This window comes from Passer domesticus, chromosome 4, assembly GCF_036417665.1.
Source record: "Passer domesticus isolate bPasDom1 chromosome 4, bPasDom1.hap1, whole genome shotgun sequence".
Classification (NCBI taxonomy): Eukaryota; Metazoa; Chordata; class Aves; order Passeriformes; family Passeridae; genus Passer; species Passer domesticus.
The window spans coordinates 58927921-58948426 of NC_087477.1; the positions used below are offsets into that span (position 1 = coordinate 58927921).

The 20506-nt window shown below is 43.1% G+C and overlaps 2 protein-coding genes across 11 annotated transcripts in view; one reads left to right on the top strand and one right to left on the bottom strand.

The window, feature by feature from the left end:
* GABRB1 (gamma-aminobutyric acid type A receptor subunit beta1) overlaps nt 1-2676 on the bottom strand; it is a 112385-nt gene extending 109709 nt beyond the window's left edge. For 4 of the 8 annotated variants that reach the window (XR_010361325.1, XR_010361324.1, XR_010361323.1 and 1 more), the window contains exons 1-3: nt 1957-2669; nt 1770-1861; nt 1625-1692 (exon numbers count right to left, since the gene is read on the bottom strand). Coding sequence is in view for 4 of the 8 variants with exons in the window: in XM_064418261.1 (XP_064274331.1) it covers nt 1625-1692; nt 1770-1861; nt 1957-2036 (240 nt within the window). In the remaining 4 variants the exon portion in view is untranslated. Of the gene's footprint in view, nt 1-1624; nt 1693-1769; nt 1862-1956 lie in introns of all 8 variants that reach the window. The other 4 variants (XR_010361322.1, XM_064418255.1, XM_064418254.1 and 1 more) reach the window with 4 other exon arrangements.
* A 16832-nt stretch (nt 2677-19508) lies between these two features.
* GABRA4 (gamma-aminobutyric acid type A receptor subunit alpha4) overlaps nt 19509-20506 on the top strand; it is a 36206-nt gene continuing 35208 nt past the window's right edge. Inside the window, exons 1-2 of one of the 3 annotated variants that reach the window (XM_064418265.1) lie at nt 19509-19776; nt 19885-20003. In XM_064418265.1, coding sequence (XP_064274335.1) covers nt 19694-19776; nt 19885-20003 — 202 coding nt within the window. In that variant the 5' untranslated portion in view covers nt 19509-19693. The remainder of the gene's footprint in view (nt 19777-19884; nt 20004-20506) is intronic. The other 2 variants (XM_064418263.1, XM_064418264.1) reach the window with 2 other exon arrangements.

The window sequence follows — 20506 nt, forward strand, 5'->3', positions numbered from 1 at the left end:
TGCCCCCTACACACGGAGATTATTCAAAGAATCCATTTAGCACATAACTTCTCTTTCTAGGAGGCTGTGCAAGTTTTACAGCAAAGAAGAAAACTTTGACAGGTACAGAAGAAATGCTGAGAGTTGGTGCAGTGCACTTAATGCCCTGTGAGTTTGCCATTGGAAACAGTCACATCCACCCCCCTACAGATTAACAGTATTTCAGGTGGTGAGTCTTTACAAAATAAGTTTTGGACTTTTCAGAACAGGTGTTTTTGTGTTTTACTCTGTTTGGCTTTTTCCAGATGTGAAAGCAGCAATCCCACTACAGTGTCACAGAAATAGCTTGAGGTTGGAGTAGATTTGTTCTTCCACTGTTTTGATAAGGTCTGTTTCCTCTGCCTTATCTGTGTGGTCTGCACTGTGTTCCTCACTGAAAGTACAATACAGCAACAGGAAGACCAGGAGCCGAAACTTGCAAAATGTTGTCTTTGTGTGGCATTAGCAGTCTGCAAATGCTGGTATGCTACATACAACGTGACAAATTCTGTTTCCTCCCCACTCTGTCATGCATATTCATAAGCAAATAAAACACTAGCACACAAACAGAACCTGTGACACATATAACAACAGAAAAAAACCCAAGTATGAAAACAAAACAAAAAAAAAAAATCTATGAAGAGATTATTTTAATGACAGCTATTAACTAATATACCAAGGAAGAAATCCCCACCATTAGGTAGGTAAATTACTTCAAACATGCAAATATCACTCACTGAAATAAACAGCTGATCAGGATGGAAATGTAAGGTTTCTAAGCTTCCTTCAACTAAGTAGGTGTTCCCTTATGTACAGAAAGCAACTGAGATTTTCAAGTGAGATCAAACATAAGAAAAGAGAGTGAGAGCAAAATGCCCATGATGCTGACTAATTCAACATGATTTTATACAACATTCAAACTTGCAACTGATTCATTGTCTTCTTCTGGGGAAAGGCTGTCAAATGAGGCAGGCACTAAAGTCACATTTCTGCTCTTTAAACCTGCTTGTCTATGAGCATTTCTTCCTGCAGGAGAAATGAAATCAAATGCAGTATGTCTCACACCTGTAGCTATGAGACTTCTGATTTTGATAGCTGGAAGCATCCTTATGTACTATTTCTGCAGTGTCATTTTTTCCCCTTCTACAAGAAAGAGAGCATTTTCTAGAAGTCCTTCTTATTTTCTCTTTGCACCTTTTACTCAAGGCTGCTATGCATGAAAAGTGAACTGTCTAAACTCTTTAAATAATTTAACATGAAACGTGCACATCTGGCCATCTGCTGCCAACAGTTCAAGAAACTCCAGCATTTCCGACGGCAGCTGCTGACTACGCAAAGGGCAAACCAGGACAAGAGGCACCCAGAACCTCAAACCCGCAGTAGGTATTCTGACCGGGGCAGGGAGCTCTTCTGAAGTGCCACCGCAGGCATGCCAGCATCATCCCAAAAACGCAAATAACTTTTCCTAGCAACTGCTCGGTGATTTTGCGGCAGTCGCTGTGGCTCGGTGCGCGCTTCCCCGCGCAGCCGGGCTCCCGCGGCTGCGGCAGCGCCCGCACGGGCGGGGCGGCGTGCGGCTCCACCGCTCCGGCTGAGGGTCACTCACCATGTTGACTTCCGAGACCACGTCGATGCTGGCGATCTCTATCCGCATGCCCACATCCACGGGCGGACCTGCGGGGGGAGCGGGAGGCGGCGTTAGCGCACCTGAGGGGGGCCGGGGCGCGGGTCGGGGGCCGCGGGCGCCTCACCTCCGAAGTCCGGGCGGAGGCGGATGTCGTAGCCTTGGAGCAGCCTGTCCACAGTCTCCTTCACGTAGGACATGTTGCTGGGCCCGTCGGCGCTGCGGAAAGAAGCACAAGCGGGGTTAGTTAGGGAGGCGGCAGGGCGGCCCCGCGCCCACCTCCCTCCCTCCGTCCGCAGCCCGGCGGCGCTCACCTGCGCGCCGCGCACGCCACGGCCAGCGCCAGCGGCAGCAGCAGCGCCCGCGGGCCGGCCCGCCCCGCAGCCGCCCCCATCCCGGCCGCCGCCTCACGGGGGACGAGCCGCGGGCTGGAACTTGCAGCGGACCGCCGAGGAGAACCGATTCCCGAGAGCGGGACGCATGCGCGCAGCGGAGTGCCGCGGTCCGGGGCGCCCCTCTGTCCGGCCGGGCCGCGCCCGCCGCGGGCTGCTGAGGGAGCGGGGCCGAGGGCGCGGCGCCGCAACAGGTACCGCGGCAGCGCTGAGCGCGGCGCGGCCCCGCGGCCGGCGGGGCACGGCGGGACCGAGACCCCCGGGCTGCCGCGGGAAAGGGGCTGCCGTGAGGGCGCGCCCCCTCCCGCTGGAGCGCCGGCTTCCCGTCAAGACACAGCGAATGATTGTTGAGGGCGCTTCGGCGTGAAAATTCCCCTCGATGTTATGTTAGCCATAAAGTGAAAGGGGCATGGCCAACTGGACAGAAACGGCACGTTTTGCTGCAGGTAGCCTTTGCCGAGCGGCGGAGGCTTGAGGATGCGCCCGGCCCGCGGAGCGCTCGGCGCTCCCGCAGCGGTGCCCCGGGTGACTGATCTTTAGTTCCAATGTTTTAACCAGTGTAATTCATCCTGCCTTTAGAACTTCTTTAAGACTCCCGGAATGGATGCTCTAATGTAACCTGACCTTTCTTGTGCATCATTACACAGTGACTGATCGGAGCCCTGTGAATGGTTTATGGCTTTGCCGGTGCCGCTCGCTTTCACTGCGCCGTAGCGCAGCAGAAATAACATTTATCCCTTTCAGGTTCAGCCCATCTCCTCTGTGCGCTGCACAGTCCTGCGTGCGGTGCCCTTGGGATATGTATTGGATGCTTTCGAGGCTGCTACAGCGTCATGCAGACTTGTTTCTGAGAAATGGCAGACTTGGTGATGTTTTTTGTAGCCGAAATATGCCATGATATTTGAAAAATGCTGGAATATTGATATAGTTTGTGACACACATTCTAGCGATAGTTTTGAGCAGCCTTTGGAACAAATTTTTGAACAATGCATTTTTCTATGAAAATGTGTCCCTTTTGGAGAAGGAGCCCAACATGCCTCCTGAGCAATTACTATGGGAGTCCTTCATCTCACATGCGCTTTCTCCAACCAAAAGTGTACAAATTTATGAAAATAATTACTTTATCAGTTCTTTGTAACAGTATGTAATAAATATTTTCGATTTTCTCTGAGGCGTTTTATATTTTTTTTCTTTTCCTCCTAGTTCAGTAATTAGCTGCTGAAAAATGTGACCTCCCAGCTCAACTTGAGAGTACTTTAGGATTGCTGTTTGGAAAGAATTTCATTCAATTATAATTGGTGTGGTTTGGGTAAAGTGCTTTAAAAAAAATTTAAAAAATCCTACCTATAGCTGTCTGCCAAATAGTGTCATTGATTATAGTTGTATCCCACACAGCCGTCATAAAGTTACCTGGTTCTTCTGAAGCACTGAATTAGGATTTACCATAGAGCTATATATTTAACTTCTTGGTGGTATGCAGCATTACATTTAGCTTTGTCATAAGCCATGTGAAAGTCAGTTATGACTGTATTTAAGGGAGACCACTGCTCTCCAAGGCTTACCAAAATCTAAAGGCGTAAGTGAAGGGGTTTATTCTATTAGAATTCTTAATCCACTGCACATTTCAGGGCAGCTTTAGTTCAGATGAGCTGGACTCATCTGAACTGGACCCTGGACTGAATGCCCATTTATGGCTGAACTGTTTTAGGTGAATTTCTGATCTTATCATGTAGTTTGAGAAGGGATGAGCAAAGCCTATCCTGCAGGTCTTCTGCAATCAGAGATGCCTCAGCCCAGCAAATATACTTCCAGAAGGGATTAGGATGTTCTTATTGGCAAGCTGGTTCCTCTGAGAGCTCTCCCAACCAAGCTGTCCTAGCTTCTGGAGACCAGCATTGAGCTTCCTCCATTGAACATCCCAAAAATAAGACCCAAACTGTTGAAATTCAACTCCACTTTGTACAACTTGATTACTGGGGACATCTGGGCTCTAAACCTGAGTTTTGAAACAACTGCAAATATCCTGCAGTGTAGAGAAAATACTGAAAAGACCCCTCAGTAGTGAGGGTTTGGGAACAAAGAGATTTATATGGTATTTTTAATAACCATACAAAGGAGGAGCTGCATGGCATTACACTCCCAGAGCAGAGGGAGTGAGGAAGATTTCTCTTTCCCTAGGGAGAACATGTCTGAGACCTGTTTTCCATTGTTTTCGGGACTGAAAAAGGTAAATTATTATCAGCAGGACTTCCACTCTCACACGTATTTCTAGACGAAGTAGTCAATGAATTAAGAATTTGGGAGTTCTGCTCTCTTTGCAGATCATTTGTTTCTAGGACAATATAGTATGCTTTTCCAGTGTGGAAGAATTTTGATGTAATTTTGAAAAAAACACTCCATGTGACATAGTTCTTGCTTCGGGATCTCTTTAACAACCCCTTGTACAAAGACAAAGACATCCAAAATCAATGACTTCGGGTAAGGGGCTAACGCTCAAATATTATTGCTATTGTTTACGAATGTTGTCTAAAAGCTTATACAGGTGACAAAACATCTGGTGATCTGTTTTTGACATGTGCTTCAAATGGCAGCTGCTTCTGCAGTCAATAAATTCGATTCAAAACACAGCAGTGTGTCTTTCCATCCAATCCAGCAGGGTTTGCTCGAACACCCAGGCTGAGTGAAACCTGGTGGGTACTCAGCATGGCTTTTGGGCATCTTGGAATTTGCTGAGCACTTCAGAATACAATACAGGCAACTAAGTAGATAATTTGCAGTTTTGGAAATCAGGCTGCTTAGTGTCCAAAGTTCTAGGAGCTTAATCTGGAGTTTTGGCACTAGTTTTCAATATTTTTAGTTCTCTCTCTCTCATATCTCTGAGATATGCAGTTATAAATCTGTTGTTTTTTAATAAGACTGGAGATAACACAGCTGCTATACCAAGAAACGTGCATGTCCTCTGCATGGAAGTTTCTACCTTCACAGAAATAATTAAATATTTCTATTGCTCTTACCTTTCCTGTCCACTCTGTCAGTGAAATGAGCTCCCATGGCAGAGCTACCACCCATTTGTGCTGTTTAGTGTTAGTGACACCAGTGGCATGGGATGCAGTCAGCTCACAGCCTATGGGAGTTGTAACCCCATTGTACCAAACCCACTTTGGTTTTTAAATACCTGTGGTGGCTTTAATTTCTACTCTTATGGTTATTTCCTCATACTGTTGTTCAATAAGTTTTCTTGAAACCCTTGCTAATGATAGCGCCAAGTTTCTTCCCAAATAATTTCTACTCTGGGTTTAGTATATATAGGGTCTGTAAGATAGACATACAGGTGGTAAATAAGATTTTAAATTAAAGGTATTTTCTGTGTTAGACAAGGCAGACCTTTTGGGCAGGGAATAATTTCATATTTGTTAGACATATGTAAGCACTAATAAACTAAACCAACTGAAATCCACTGGTTCTAATATATTAAGCATTACTCTTTTTTCATATTCTAAGGCGTGTCAAGTGCTTACTAGAAGCAAGACAAATCATATAATCATAAAGCATAATGCAGAAACTATCCTGGGCCAAATGCATGTTCATTTTCTACCTTCATTATACTTAAACTTTCAGGATGGCATCTTTTTTCTTACACAAATTAATGTTTCCACTTTACTAAATACCTTTTTTGCATTGCTCATTTTAATTTGGCACCAGAAAGTGCACATCATACAAATGTAATGTCCTACTCAGATAATGTTGGCTAATTAAAAAAAAAAAAGCAAGATCACTGAAAAAGAGGGAAATTTGGAGATTCTTTCTGTGTCCTTCTAGATAAGTTCTATAGGCAGGAAGATCACAAGTTTTAAAAATAAAGGGGAAAAAATGCAAAAATGATGACTATACGATCTCTCTCTAGTGATATTTTGTGCCTTAAAAGTAGAATGAAAGTAGGTGTCTCTGTGTTTCTGCTCCAAATAAACTGTGTCCCTCATACTGTAGACTTTGTATGTGGAGGTGATGACGGAAAATGTTAATATTTGTGGTACTGACAGGTTTTGAGAAACTGCAAATAGGGACTTGCAGACTCAGGATACTCCTAATCTGTGTCCAGTTGGAACTGCTGTGTGGATTTTTCTTACTACATACACAGCTGAAAGAAAAATGAGAACTAGGATGGGTACACATTTTTGGCACTGAGCAGCCGATTTTTGCAGTAATTATATCAAGAATATAAATTAAAAATTTTAGATCATTTTTTAAAACAATTAAGATGAATGGTTGGGTTTGAAAACTATGAAGTGAAACCTTGGAATTGTGAAATGACTGCCTGTGCAGGTAAAAAACAAATCTTGTTTTATACATATCTTTATACATAAATACATATAATAAATATAAATATTTTTATATATAAAGACACAGGTAATGAAATACGTCACTTATTTCATCTGCTTAGTGATAGCACTATTGTTTTGTACCTACAGCAATCCCTTGATCCAAATAGAGTTTGTGAGCCATCTTCTCAAATGACAGAAAACTGCAAGCTGGAAGTACTTTTAGTGTGCCTTGGGGATTTCAGCGCAGCAGCAAAGCTGCAGAAACGATCGACAAGACCTGAGCACTGTCATGCTGAACTTGTGCTTCATCCTGGGTTCTGTGGGCAGTGTGGTACTGCTACACACGGAGGAGATCACCTCGCCCTCACACCTATTTCCGTTTCCTTTGGGTCTCTCAGCAAGCCCTCACTCTTTTCTCAGGAAAGAAAAAGGTTCCTCTTTGTGCTCCATTTTTATCCCTCTTTATACCCTGTAAAGATCAATTAAGATCTTTCTAGTGCATGTTCTACTTTGTTTTAAAGGACCGTAAAATGCTTAGGACAGTTCTTTTAAGGAATTAATAGTAAATGTTGAAACTGTGAATCAGTTACTCACTTTTAATAGTCAAAATGAGAATATATGAGGTATTGGATTTTATCCTGTAGTAACTATAGCCAGGATAATTTAGTGAGTCTTTAATCATGTCAGCTAAACATATGTACTACTCATTTGAAATACCTTTTTAGATTTCCCAGATTTTTGTCTAGACCACCATTCAACATCCATTCTTAACTTTACAGAATTTGCTTCCTTTCAAGATGTGCATGCCCAGCACTACATCCCTAATGACAGAAAATCCTACAGCAGAACATTTTCCTCGTCCTCCCTTCTCATCACCTATGGGAAGCAACCTTGCTTCAAAGTCCTTTATCCGATCTGTGAAAGATTCAGAGGCTCCTTCAGCCTCTGATTCTGGGCCAAGAGAAGTAGTAGGGGCTAAAGATTAAGGTCTTTGTGCCAGTTGCTATAGAGATTATAAAAAAAAGACAATTTTAGTTTCAGAGAACAAACGATTCAGGGTAAGTAAGGAAGACAAGCCACAAGTGTTCAGACAGAATGAAGAAGGTGAAGGCAGCAGTTAGTCTGTGCATTTGTATAGTTTTATGGACACATTAACTACAAGGAGCCAGTCATCTTAAATGTTGTTGGAAAAAGGAAGGCAGTTGATGGCAGCACTGCAGAAGCTGGTTTTAAGGAAGTATTTAGAGAACAGAGATGTGAAGGATGATATTGTTTTGATTTCTCTTTAAAGGTACTTCATATGCTTCCTTTTATACAGCTCCTAAAAGCTGAGTTTTTTCAGTGTATGTCAGAAGCAGGACAGAAAGAGTTAACACCTGATGTTTTATCCTGGAGAAATTGAGCACATGTATACCTTTTGATTGCAAGCAGCTCCCTTGGTTTTAAAAGGCAGATGCATACTGTGGCAAGGTGCTTATATATTTGTAGGATTGAGAACTTTGCTTCTATGCTTTTTAGGCCTGCTCCTGTCTTGATTTGTACAGGTTTGGTGTTGGGTTTTTTTGTTTGTTTGGTTTTGTTTTGGTTTGGTTTGTTTTGGTTTGGTTTTTTTTTTTTTGTGTTTTGTTTGTTTTGTTTTTTTAGCATAAGAAACAAAACACTGTTAGTTGAATGGCACAAAAATATTTTTCTGATAAATGTATTAATTTTACTCAGCTTTGACTTTTCATTGTTTTCTGAAGCAGCTCACTGCAAATCCCTATTTAAATTATCAGGTTATGAGTAGTATTCTAGTATTCTCATACTCACAAGCATTTTACCACACAGAGCCACTAGAATGCAATGTGTCTCTTTCTCCCATTTCAGTGATGTGATGCACTCACTACAAACACTTGTGAATGTGAGTCATGTAAATAAGAGCCTAGCTTGTTTTTTTCTAGCAATAAGGAGATAGAACGGCTGAATTTGGTCACATATGCAATTTCTCTGGAGAGATCTTCCATGATTATGTAGCTCAAAGAGTTCCTTTCTCAGGAAGAACTAAGTAAAAACTGGATCAAAATGAAATTTTCTTTGAGAAAATATACATGTTTGCCTTATATACTCTAAAGAAGTTTTGAATTAAAAAATACTCCTGAGCAACCTGGTCTATCTTTGAGGTTAATGCATCTCAAAGAAAGTGAACTTGGCTCTGCAATTGAGCAGGAGGTAGGCTACTCAGCTTCCCCTTCCAATTTCAAGCATTTTGTGATCTTGTGGATTTAAAGGGTGGTAACATTGCTTCCTGCCCCTACTTTTGCTTTATAATTCTTCCATAGAAATGGTAGTTCCAGTTCCTTTTTAATTTCCAGTAGCCTCTGCTTCTTTGGTGTATTATATTGCTGAGAAGGTTGAAGATCTTGGCTAGTTGTTCCTCAAAGTTAGTTTTACATTAGAAGTTTTGGGGTTTTGACATAAATCTGATTTGTGATGAAAACTGGTGCTGAACACAGGCCTTTTCTGTTGGCCACCACTTCCAGTTTTAAAATTAAACCTACCCAAAAGTATTAGTGCACTGAAGACCCAGACTCCAAATCACATACTCCTCAAACAGCCAAGTTCACTAAAAAAGGAAACAGACATTTTGCTTGAGATGTTATAGTATTCGTTTTTTAACAATATATAGGTTGTGCCTATATATGTTAAAACCCTAAAAAGGAAAAGCTTGAACAGAGCCAAGAATGGGCATCACAAATAGAAACAGCTCTTTATCTTGCTGTTGCACCTCCCTCATAAAAGGTAGGCATTTTATATTTCCACTCATTATTAAGGTCGTCTGCTGCTTCCAAAGATGGAGGTTACAATAAGAAAAAATTGCATTGTATTTCAAGAATATGTTTACAAATATGATACCTCTCACATTTAAGAGTGAGTTTTATGGAAAAAGCAAAATATAACAATAAAACCTACCAGACTGAAAACTTGCAAGCTGTTTTCTGTGATGATGGCAAATTCCCCTGGAATTCTGTTGTCAATTTACAGCCGTGAAAATGACAGCATTAGGCACCACCATGCACAGTCATACCTACGCTAGGAGAAAACAAAGTGGGCATGATTTTAACAAATGCAATAGTCCTACATACCAGCTGCTTGCACACTCCTTTCTTGTCTCAGGAACACATTTGAAGAGTGAGACAGATGCTTCTGGCTTGCTAAAATAAAGAGCACGTGTGAATCTCCTCTGCTGGGAGTCACTTTGTCATCAGGGAAGTGTAAGACAACAAGTGATTTTATTTCTCTCTTTAAGTGATGTAGGGGTGCAGGTCTAAAATCCATGATTTATATATGTCGTGTGGGCTGGCAGCAGTTACTGGAGGTGGTCCATATACTGAGAAATGGATTGTGCCCTGTCATTTTAGCTGCTTTTAGCTAGTTGAAAAAGAACCTTAAAATAAAGGCTAAAATAAGTGCAAAGTTAAGAAATTGAAGAAAAAAAGAAATTGAACACAAAGACAGAGAACTGGTAAAGATGTTCCTCAGCCAGACCATAGAACTGGGATGCTTTAGTGGTTTTTTAGCCCCTGTTGGTATCTCTTCCCTGCAGTGGGGGGCACAGGGTCACAAGGGTGCTCCCATGGATAACTTCTTTGAGAAGTGGTGTTCAGGAGAGATGGTTCAACAGCATGGGGTGTTGCTTTATTCACTACTCACACATTTTGGAAAAGACTGGACTTTTTATGGCTGCCTTCAAACCCAGCTCAGAGGGCAAAACCATTGTGATTTCTCTTTTAGAGCAATCAGCAGCATTTTAAAGCTCAGGAAGCAGTAAAAGGTGAGATAAGGGATGCAGAAGCATTCTCTTGTTCCTTGAGCTTCTCTTGAGCAGCATCAAGCATTTGTGTGATGTCAATATTAGCTTCAGACAGTTTTTAGTACCATTTTGGGACAGAAGTGAATAGAGGTTGAAAGAAAATTTAGTTTTGTGTGCAGAAGAGGCCAAAAGAACAGATATCAATATATTAATGATTTGTAAATCTTTCTCTCTCATCTTTTCCTACTGTAAGGGTTGGTTTTGCAATATTTCATGAGTTGACTTCTCATATTCTCAACCTCTTTGTTGTATCTTTGTCTTGCTAAGTGTCTCCTTAAGTGGCTTGTTCTTTGATTCAGAGTGTTTTTGTACATTCACCTGGTATATTAAGGCTTAATTTTTACTTCAGCTCAGGACATTATCAAGGTTTTAATTTCAGAAAATCTGCAAAATGTGTTTCAGTGAGAGGTGCTAGGCCATGTGAGTGGGACACAAGTCAAATTCCTTTTCACCCTCCTTTGAGAAAGCAAAATGTTGCCTGCCTGTAATCAGAAAGGGAACTGAAGAATTAGAAAATTTCTATAAGAGAATTAAACTGCAATAATGAGGCTATAAGAAAACAAAGTATTTTAATATAGAGAAAAACTCAACACTACAGTAAATAAGGAACTCAGAATGAAAAATGCTATCGTGTTCTGATCCGGAATCACCTGCATGGGTGGCAGGGTTTTTGTTTACTTCAGTGAGTTTTGGAGCGGGACCTAAATGACCATAGTATCTAAACCATGCATAAGTCAGGGGGGATTTTTATTTCTTGGGTAGGGAAGAGATCACATATAGCTTTGGGTTAATAAGACAGCAAGGGCACCTTATCCATCCTCTTAAAACCATTCATCTTGTGAAGTCTGCCTCCTGGAATTGTGTATTTGTCTCTGCTAAATATTTGGCTTCCTTTTTGTCCCTTGGATTTTCCACCCACTCATTTTCACCATCAGCAGTGGAAGTCTTCATTTGTCATGTCTGAGTGAGCTAAGAGGTGAGGGAGGTGATGGTGGAGGCCTGCTCATGAAGACAGGGCATTTCTCAGAGAGTGTTAATCTCATGTACTCTCATATCTGTGTCCAGCAGAGAAATATTTAGAAAGCTGATTATGCATTAAACATCTGAAATAAGACATGAAGTTGACCAAATGTCTAAACTACTAAGGACATGGGTATTGGTTAAATACTGACCTATTTGGTAATAATACTTAGTATTTCTATATATTTTTAATTCCCTGTGTGCATTTGAACTAATTGATGCCGTCAAATATCCTTACAAATACGCAAGTATTTTCAAAAATTTGAAGAACAGGAAATTCAGACACGGAGGTGTGGGTATGAAAATTTTAAATGCAGATTTGGGTATTCACCTCCACAAGGTCTGTGTCAGTCTTACGTGTAAGCTTGCATGCAGCCTGAGCTACACTTGTTGGAAGATTTGGCCTAAATGACTTATCCAAGGTCACAGAATTCAATGGCAGAGCTGAGAAAGGGTCTGAAGAGTGCATCTTTAAAGGTAAAAAGAAACTGAGGTATGATACTATTTCTGTTTTTTAAATGCATTATGTCCTGTGAATTTTATAATTAATTTAATAATGATTTTTTATAATTTAATATTTTTTTTTCATGCTGTTCTTGAAAAATTCAATCTAGCACATAAGACATGAAATGCTGCAGCTGCACTGGATCAACCCCATGGTGTACAGAAACTAGCACACTCTGTGACTGTGTCCAGGAGTTTATATTGGTACTGTTTTAAACTTCTTAGAGTGGACTTGTCACTGCACATCAATTACCTATTGATTCATACACTTGGGTAAAAGCAAAGGGGTGTTGCACTTTGTCAGTTATTGTACTTCTTTCACTCTGTATGGGAGCAGACTACCCTCCCTTCATAAGAAATCCTCCAAAGATAAGAAATACTCCAGGAAGATTGAAAAGCGTGAGGAACTCCTCAGAGGCCCTGGACCTACCTGGTCTAACTTTGAGGCTGGCTGTGCTTTGAGAAGTTTGGACCAATGACTTGTAAAAGTCACTTCCAAGCTGAATTACACTGAAATTTCCCTTTGTGTGGAAGGGGAAGGGGTAGAGACTATACAGTGGATAGAAACAGAGACTATTCATTGTGCAAGAGGTGAGCTAGCTCCCCATGCTGCTGTAGAAGTGGATTTTCTTCTTCCTGCTTACCACTGAGGACATGGCCTCCTGCTAGGCTACCACTGTAAAATACCTCTCTGGAAGAGTAGTGAAGATCTGGGAAGTAGTTGTGGAAAGTGGCTAACAAATACCTTATCTTGCCAAATGGCCTTAGCTGCCACTGCTGTCAGCAGGAGAGAACAGCACATTGTGCTTCCCAAGCAGTTCTCAGCTCCTTGCAAACAGGAGGTACACTGCAAAATACTTGAAATAAGTACTTAATTTTTTTTCTTTTCTACATGCTCATCTTCACAGTGTTTTCTTTGCCTGATGCCTTTGTATTGATGCCTATAAGAAAAAACCACTCTCCCTGTGCTGCCCACTGCTGCTACTTTCCTTTCCTTTCTGACGATATGAAATTTTTCCTCAGTAACTTTGAGATGTGAGTAATGCCACTCCATGCAACAACCACCAGATGGTAATGAAGAGCAGACTAGTTGTGTGTCTTTTGTAGCTTTAGTGTATTGCCACAGTGGCAAATTTTGCTTTTACTAGCAGAATTTACAGGGCTAAGCACCAATTTGTTCAGCTGTTTACCTCTGGGCCAGCCTGCTTGGCAGCTCTATTTGTATTACTCCCCCAATCATTCTGTTTGCTTTTATATTAAAATATGTGAAAGGGAATATTCTCTACCTAATGCACAAATGCTGATATTATTCTTTAGTACAAAAATGTTCTCATTATAAAGAAGGTTTGACTATATTTGGTGTATCGCTATATGAGCTATCTTTTGTGAGAAAGTAAATGCAGAACACCTTTAAGTGACTGTGTTCCTTGCTTCTTCTGATGCCATTATATTTTTTCCAAATGTTATGAAGGTTGTACCTCTTTCAAGGTAGAAAGGAAAGTCTGTTACTGTGCGTGCTTGATGTCAGCAAAGGGAGCAGTGTTGAGAAATGAACCAAAGCAAAGTTCTTAGCTGAACGTCATTGTCAGTGAAGAGGTGGTGTTGAGCACAGCTTGCCAACCTCCCAGCATGGCAGCGTGAGGGAAGAGCAGCATTAACAGGGCCTCTTAAGTACTGTAGCCCCAGACTTTTGAGAACCAGAAGTCAGCCCCATAGGGCTCATGAGATTCAGAAGTCTCAGTTTTACTTACCTGCCTGCAGGATTCTGGGTTCTTTATGCAGTACTTGTAAACCATCTAGATCAAATTGTCAGGTTTCTCCTGTAATTATACAATTCCGAGACTTTGTAACTTTTTCCTTTCCTCCTTTTGAAGAAAAATGAGGCTCCTCCTCAAGCCAGGCGAGCCAGGCACCAGGCACCAGGAGGGCAGGGAGAAAATCACTAGAGCTATTGCCAATGGCTTCACTGTGGCTTCCATAGAGTATTTAAGTAATTCCCCAGATATCTGCCCATGACTCATATACTTCTGGGATTAGCATACATATAATGACTGGGAACAATGACACCTTCCAGGAAGGCAGTTTGTTGGTGCATCTTCTCTCTTGTTCCTTCTGGGAGCAGTTGCCAGCAGCAGGATGCAGCTGTCTTAAAACTAGTAGGCAGAGCAGCAGGCTCTGCCTGAAAACAGGAATCTGAAGGAGACCGCAAGTGGCAGCATCCAGCCTTCCTCCCCTCTCCTTCTGAGCTATGGCAGCCCCCACAAACTTCCCCTGCCTCAGCCCCCTGCCCCTTTCTGCCCTGCCTGTTGCTTCTGAGTGCTGCAGGAAGTGTGCAAGTGTTGCTTATGGCAACCAAAATTTTTTGACACATTTTGTATTAAACGTGGGAGCCCTGACAGGAAAAGGCAGGATACAGGACAGTGGCTTCCCAGATTCCTCCCCACAACCTTGGCTGCCACCTCCTTTACCTCAATGAAAGAGAGACAGACTTGTATTGCTTTAGGAACATCTGCATTTCCCCCTGCATGAAGAGGGTTTTCTTATCTTGTTTTTCTGGGGATGCCCATTTTAGAGACAGAAATCAGGAGATGATCTTGATTCCCCACTTTGCCAGTGAGGACATGACTGCAACTTGTCCTGATGGCCCTGGCTGCAGATGTGACATGAGTCAGTGATGTGCCAAATTATGAGTGTGTGTGCCAGGAAAGTATGGGGTCAGATGAGAAAGAAGAGATGAAGGCACATGAATTCTCTAGTGCTTTCTTTGTGACAACACTTTTTGCAGTTCCTGCAGTGAATGCTTCCACAAACACTTTTCCATTGCAGTGTGTAGAGGTCCCCTTAAATATGAAGCTCACAGTTTACCTCCTTAAACATCCATGTGTCAATCACTATAGTCCATATAAATCTTCTTGCAATCAGTAATAGCAATATATGCATGTGTGTATATATATATGTGTATATATATATATTTGGTACTCAAAGGATTTTCTAGTCTTATTCCAAGCAATCAAGGACATATGTGTTAAAATAACCATGGTACTGTGGAGCAGTCTTGTAAATACCATATGTCAGAGGAAAAAATACACAGCCAAATGCATGTCGGCATCAACTCCTGCAGTTTCGTAGGAGTTCTGGCCATGGAAGTGAAGCAAAGCTGGGCCAGCTGAAGGTTCAGTTTTACATAGAGCTTATGCTGTGCTCTGAAAAGACAGAAGAGGAGGTGACTAGAAAACTGACCTGGGACACAGCAGACTGGAATTAAACTCATGTTCTGCTGCAAATTTCTTATATTGGAAGCAGTTACATTTCATACTTTGTGTTGCATTGCCACTTAAGCTTTTTGTGTCTCTATTCCCAGCAAAACAGAAATAACAGTACTTTCTTGTAACCAGTCCTTAGTTTTGTTTATCTAGACTGTAAGTCCTTTGGAGAGGCAAGTGCGTAGGTAAAAACTCTGTGATCAGATACTGAAATAGAAACCTGGAAAGAAAACTTCTAGAACTACATCAGGAAAGGGAACTACAGGGAAAGCTGGAACTGGAAGAAGATCCAGAAAGAGCTTATTCATCTTACTGTTCTTATTATCTTACTGTTCCCAGAGCAGAACTTAAGTTTCAATCAATAGACCCAAAATCTACACTCCTTAAACATAAGCACATCGCTAGATGTGTAGTCAAAGCCCACAGTGTCCTCGTATCCCTCCTGATTGAAAACTCTTCCCTGAACAGGTAGTACAGACTTTCCCTGAACTCCAGATCAAAGTTTTGATAAAGGCAAGACATGAAGGTTTCCATGATCTCTTTGATCAGAGTGGATGTTGGAGAAGAAGGGAATGAAAGACACTTTAGTTAGTACAGTAAATTTATTAATATATTTTCTTGGTCTTTGCCAAAAATGGAATCAGGGGTATGAATTTTCCAAAGAATGCATACTCAATCCCTGATTTTTTAAAAAGGATATATGTGAAGACAAGTTGTTTGTTCAATACTGTAAGAAACTCTACTAATATGGATAGAAACTAAAAAAATCCAAGAAATCAATGACTTACCTATTTAGATAAAGAAACGTTGAGATACTTGGCAGTGATCCCAGTTTTATCTTCTCTTTTCTAAGAGTTAGAGGTTTTTAACTATGCAACATATAACTGGGCATTAAAGATTTTCACAGCCTTTTTGATCTTAGCTTGTCCGTCTTCATGGATTAGATGCCAAAACTAAATCAGGTAAAAATCAGCTGAATAATTAAATCTGCTGGGGGAAAGGATGGAACCTATGATTTACCTGTATAACCTATAGTGTTGGTAGAGCCTATGGTTTACAAAGGGGGAAAAAAGCAGCTAAAAACCAAAAAGTACAAATCCTGTAAAGGTTAAATAATGACTAACACAAGAAAATAACTGACTTCCTTTTTCTTTCCACTTAATCTGATGGTAAAGTAGAGTTGGGAAGTGATGAGAAAATCTGCTTCTCTGTGTTGTAACAAATAAAAAATGATTAAGCTATACTTAAGATCCATTGCTTTGGATAAACCTTCTTTTGAGGCTTGGCCAGAATGTCTGCTTCATCAAAAATCATTAGTAGGATACATCAGTAGAGGGACAGAAAAAAAAAAATCTATTTAAAAAATTCAAGTGCTTTCTGAGCATATGGAGCCTGGCAAAAATAGTCCCCTTCTTACAATAGTCCCCGATGGGTGAGATTTCTTCAGAGAAATCTTGGAAGAATTGGTGGTAAATGCTGGAGAAGCTGGGAAAATGCTGAATTCAGCAAACACTTTTGGGGACCTTCAATCCAGCCTGTGACCACTAAATCCTTCTTGGAATCATGACGTTATTTTAGAGATGATATAACCCAGATATTCTGTGAAGAGATCAAAGACCATTTGAAACAGTACTTTTCAAAACAGCATACATCTGCTGATGACAAAGAAGAACCTCTGGAGTTTCTGTGTGTTTGTGCTACAAATACATTACCAAAAAAAACCCTAGAATAGCTCTTAAGTTGTAAGTCAGAAAACATTAAAATTTAGCAGGGCAATGCATATATCAGAATAAACACTCACAGGGGCTATATGTGGCTTACAGGACTGTTTACTGTTATTTTGAAGTGCTTTAAGTTCCTTTTTCCTTCAAGTCTTGTTTTGTAAATGCTTCATCAATCTACAAATGATACAATTTTTCAGATATCAAGGACAACAGTCTGGTTTTGGTATTAATCTTATGGATTTCTTGATAATCGTTGCTGGATTTAAGGGGGCTATTAGCAACTCATGAATTTGAGGCATTTCAGAATTAATTTTCTAGGTTTAGACAAAGTGAATTTTCATTTAGTTTTAGCACCTGTAGGGAGTAAGTGCACTCATGTGGCACCCAGATATTGCATCAATGCAACCTGAGGCAGGCTTGGCGTGATAGGAGGGCACTAGGTCTACATTTTCTTAGAAAAAAACAACATGGGCATCTTTTTAGAAGCCATGAGTATTTCTTGCCCTTGCATGGCATGTCCACAAATCTTGTAACCTGATGTTACTTTTACTGAATGTTACTCCAGTTACCTCACTGAAGTACCTGTATTAAAGAGACAAAAGGTATCAATAATATTGTTCTTTTGTTCTGAAGAACTTGGAAATCATTCAAAGACCAGCTCAGTTCCTAGAACTGATGAAAGGGAGAGTTTCTTTGATTTCTAGCTGTAGCAGAACTACTGACTCCAGGCATGGATTTGAGAAGGGGTTGTGTCATAGCATTTCTCACGACGTTCATGTAGTGAGATCATTACTGGTGAGCACCATGCAACTTTTCTGTTTTAGCTCACACAGGTGTCTATACATATCTAGAAGATATGAAAACAATCGAGGCCCAAGGGTATCCCCAGCTCTGCCTGGGTGTTTGTTTTCTTCCTCAGCAGCTGCAGTAAGTGACAGTGCCTAGAGCCATGTTTTGCTCCAAGTTTGTGACTAGCCAGCAGGATTCTGCCCAGTTCTCAATTACCCTCTGTTGCCCTCACTTTAATTTTTTGAGTTTCACTTCTGTCAGCAAAATTTAATTGAGGCATCCTTATATAAAATAATGTCACTAGGAAATATTTTCAGTATTCTGCAATAAGGATCTAGTTTTTATCCCAAGGGAGAAAAATTTGACACTCTTTTTACTGGAGGTGAGTTCTCAGTATCCCCCTGGCACAGTCCATGCTAGAGCAGAAGATTGACCCAGAGAAACAAATCACAACACTTTACAGAAGATCCCAAGTGGCTGATTAACCCAGAGAAATTTATCTGCCTCTGGTGAAATTGGACTTCTGAAGAGCTGTTCATCCATCCTTCTGTTGTTCCTGATCAGATTGCTAATGGAGACAGAGCAGTGGACTCTGTCTGTTGTGCTGGTTTCCACCTGTGTGTGGAGTTAAACAGAGCCTCATCACAAGAGCTGAAGTGACCTTGGTGTGACATCCCACCGTCTGTGTTGTCCAGGTTTGTAAATACTGCACGGAGCGTGTATGCCATCCATAGGCAGGCGGCCCCACTCGGTGACGTTTTGGCAGCACATTTGTCATTCCACTAAGGCAGTCAGATCAGGATCCTGTAAAGCAGTCAGGAGATGAGGATCCTTGTCAAAATCTCAGGAAGCAGACTAGTAATCTGCAGAGGCCTAAATAGGGCTTTTAAAATTGGAAGCAGAACTGACTGCCTAGACAGAGTTTTTTGAAAGATAAACAGCGTCAGCAGGCTAAATGGATTTCAAGCACAGCTTTAATTGTTTTTCAAACGAATCAGCAAAGGGCACCCTAGCTGAAGCAAGCTCTGAAGTACAATCACGAAGATTTCAAGTGTACAGTGGTTTTGAAGATAATCAGGCATTTCAGTGCTAAAAGATACTGTAGTAAGTAATGAATAAAGACTTTTTACTGTCGGCATTGACAGTATTGTAGTCTTTGAGTCAATTACAATACCTGCCCTATGTGCATGATGAATTTCACAACCCTCATTAAAATTGACATGCACACTGATTTTCAAACCTCAACAATCGTCTCTGCAGCAGACTTGATCAGAAGAAGAAGTTGTTTATTGCCAATACTTACTGCATGTAGAACACCTCCCATTCTCTTCCTTACCCCCAGTCTTCCCCCTCCACCCAACCATCTCAATAGCTTGTGACAGACTAACAACACTTCTGAGTGGATTTTACTGTAATTCTTCACAATCCCTTGGACCTTGCATAATGAATTTTTTTGGGTCACCAAATCATGTTTCCTAATTATAGGAATGATAAGAAAAGAAAAAAGAAAAAACCCATCAGATATAATGTGAAACGATTCCCTTATTCTGGCTTTTTTTTTTGCTTTTAGCAACCTGGAATAACCCACTCGCTTCCATCTGTTTTGGGCGCTCTCTGTTTTAACCTTGAAGTCAAAGCTTTCCTTCACCTCCTCTTCCTACCTCTCTCCTGCCAGCTCCTCTCCTTGGGAGCGCAGAGACCCTCCTGCTCCCAAGCCCTCCTCGCTGGGGAATCAATCGCCCCCGCCCGCCCGCGCTCCCGGTTTTGTTCCCCTCGCGGGGAGCAGAGGCGATCGGGACGAGCGAGGGCTCCGCCACCGCGGTCACCCCCGCGACGCCCCCGGCCGCCGCTCCCGCACCGCCAGCCCACCTCCGCAGGGCCGCGGGCGGCAGCGCGGCCGCCGGCCGGGCCGTGAGGGGAGCGCGGGGCGGAGCGCGGGGCCGCGGGCGGGGCGGGGCGGGGGCGGGGGCGGGGGGAGCGGCGGGACCGGCGCCTGTTGCCCCGAGAGAGTTAACGGTGCGGGGAAACTCGCTCGCCGCTCCTCCGCCCGTGCCGGGCGCTTGGCAACCGGGGCGCCGCGCATGTGGGACCGCCGGGGGCCGCCGCCGCCCCGCCGGGCCCCGCGTCCCCCTCCCCGCCCCGGACAAGGCGTTTAACGTGCCCAGGCGTGAAGTATGGCATGCAAAGATGGTTTCTGCCAAGGAGCCAGCCATCGCCATGTCCTCGGGTCTCTCCATCGCCCTCCTGCACTGCCTGTGCCTGGCGACCTGGTGAGTAGCCCGGCGGCGGCGCCGGGGGACCCGGGCGGCCGGTCCGGAGCCGCTGCTCCCGGCGGGCTCCCGGCGGCTCCGCTCACCCGCTCCCTCTTTGCCTCGCAGTCTCACCGGGCCGCCAGGGCAGATCAAAAAAGAGGAGAAATTGTGGCCGGAGAATTTTACCAGCATCCTGAACAGCCTCCTGGATGGCTATGACAACCGGCTGCGACCGGGATTTGGGGGTACGGTGGCGGCGCGGTGCCGGCGGCGGGCGGGGGGTCGCTGGGCTGGGGCGGGGGACGCGGCGCTCTCCGCTCGGACCGACCCGTTGCTGGCCGAAAACGTGGGGGTGTGTCCCCACTCCGTGCTCCGGGGTCCGAACCCTCCGGGAAGGGCCGGCAGCGAGGCAGCGCCTGGCCCGAAATCCCGGGGGTGCTGCGCAGTCCCGGGCGTGGGGGCCCCGCTGGGGCGGTCCCGGGCTCAGCCCCCGCTTTGCTGCTCTGCCCACATCCCGGGCTCGGGCTGCTGCTGCTGCGCTGGAGGGAAAATAAGCGCTGAAGCCGGAGTGCGTTGCCTTGGTGGGGATGGAGTGACCTGTCTAACACCCAGATTCTTCTCGTTCTTGGCAGGTTTTGAACCGTAAATGCCACGATCGGGTCCTAATAGAAACAAGTGTACTTTTACCAGCCTAGGAGGTTAGGTCTGATGGATTCTGTTCCCCTAGTTGGGGAAAAATCAGAGCTCA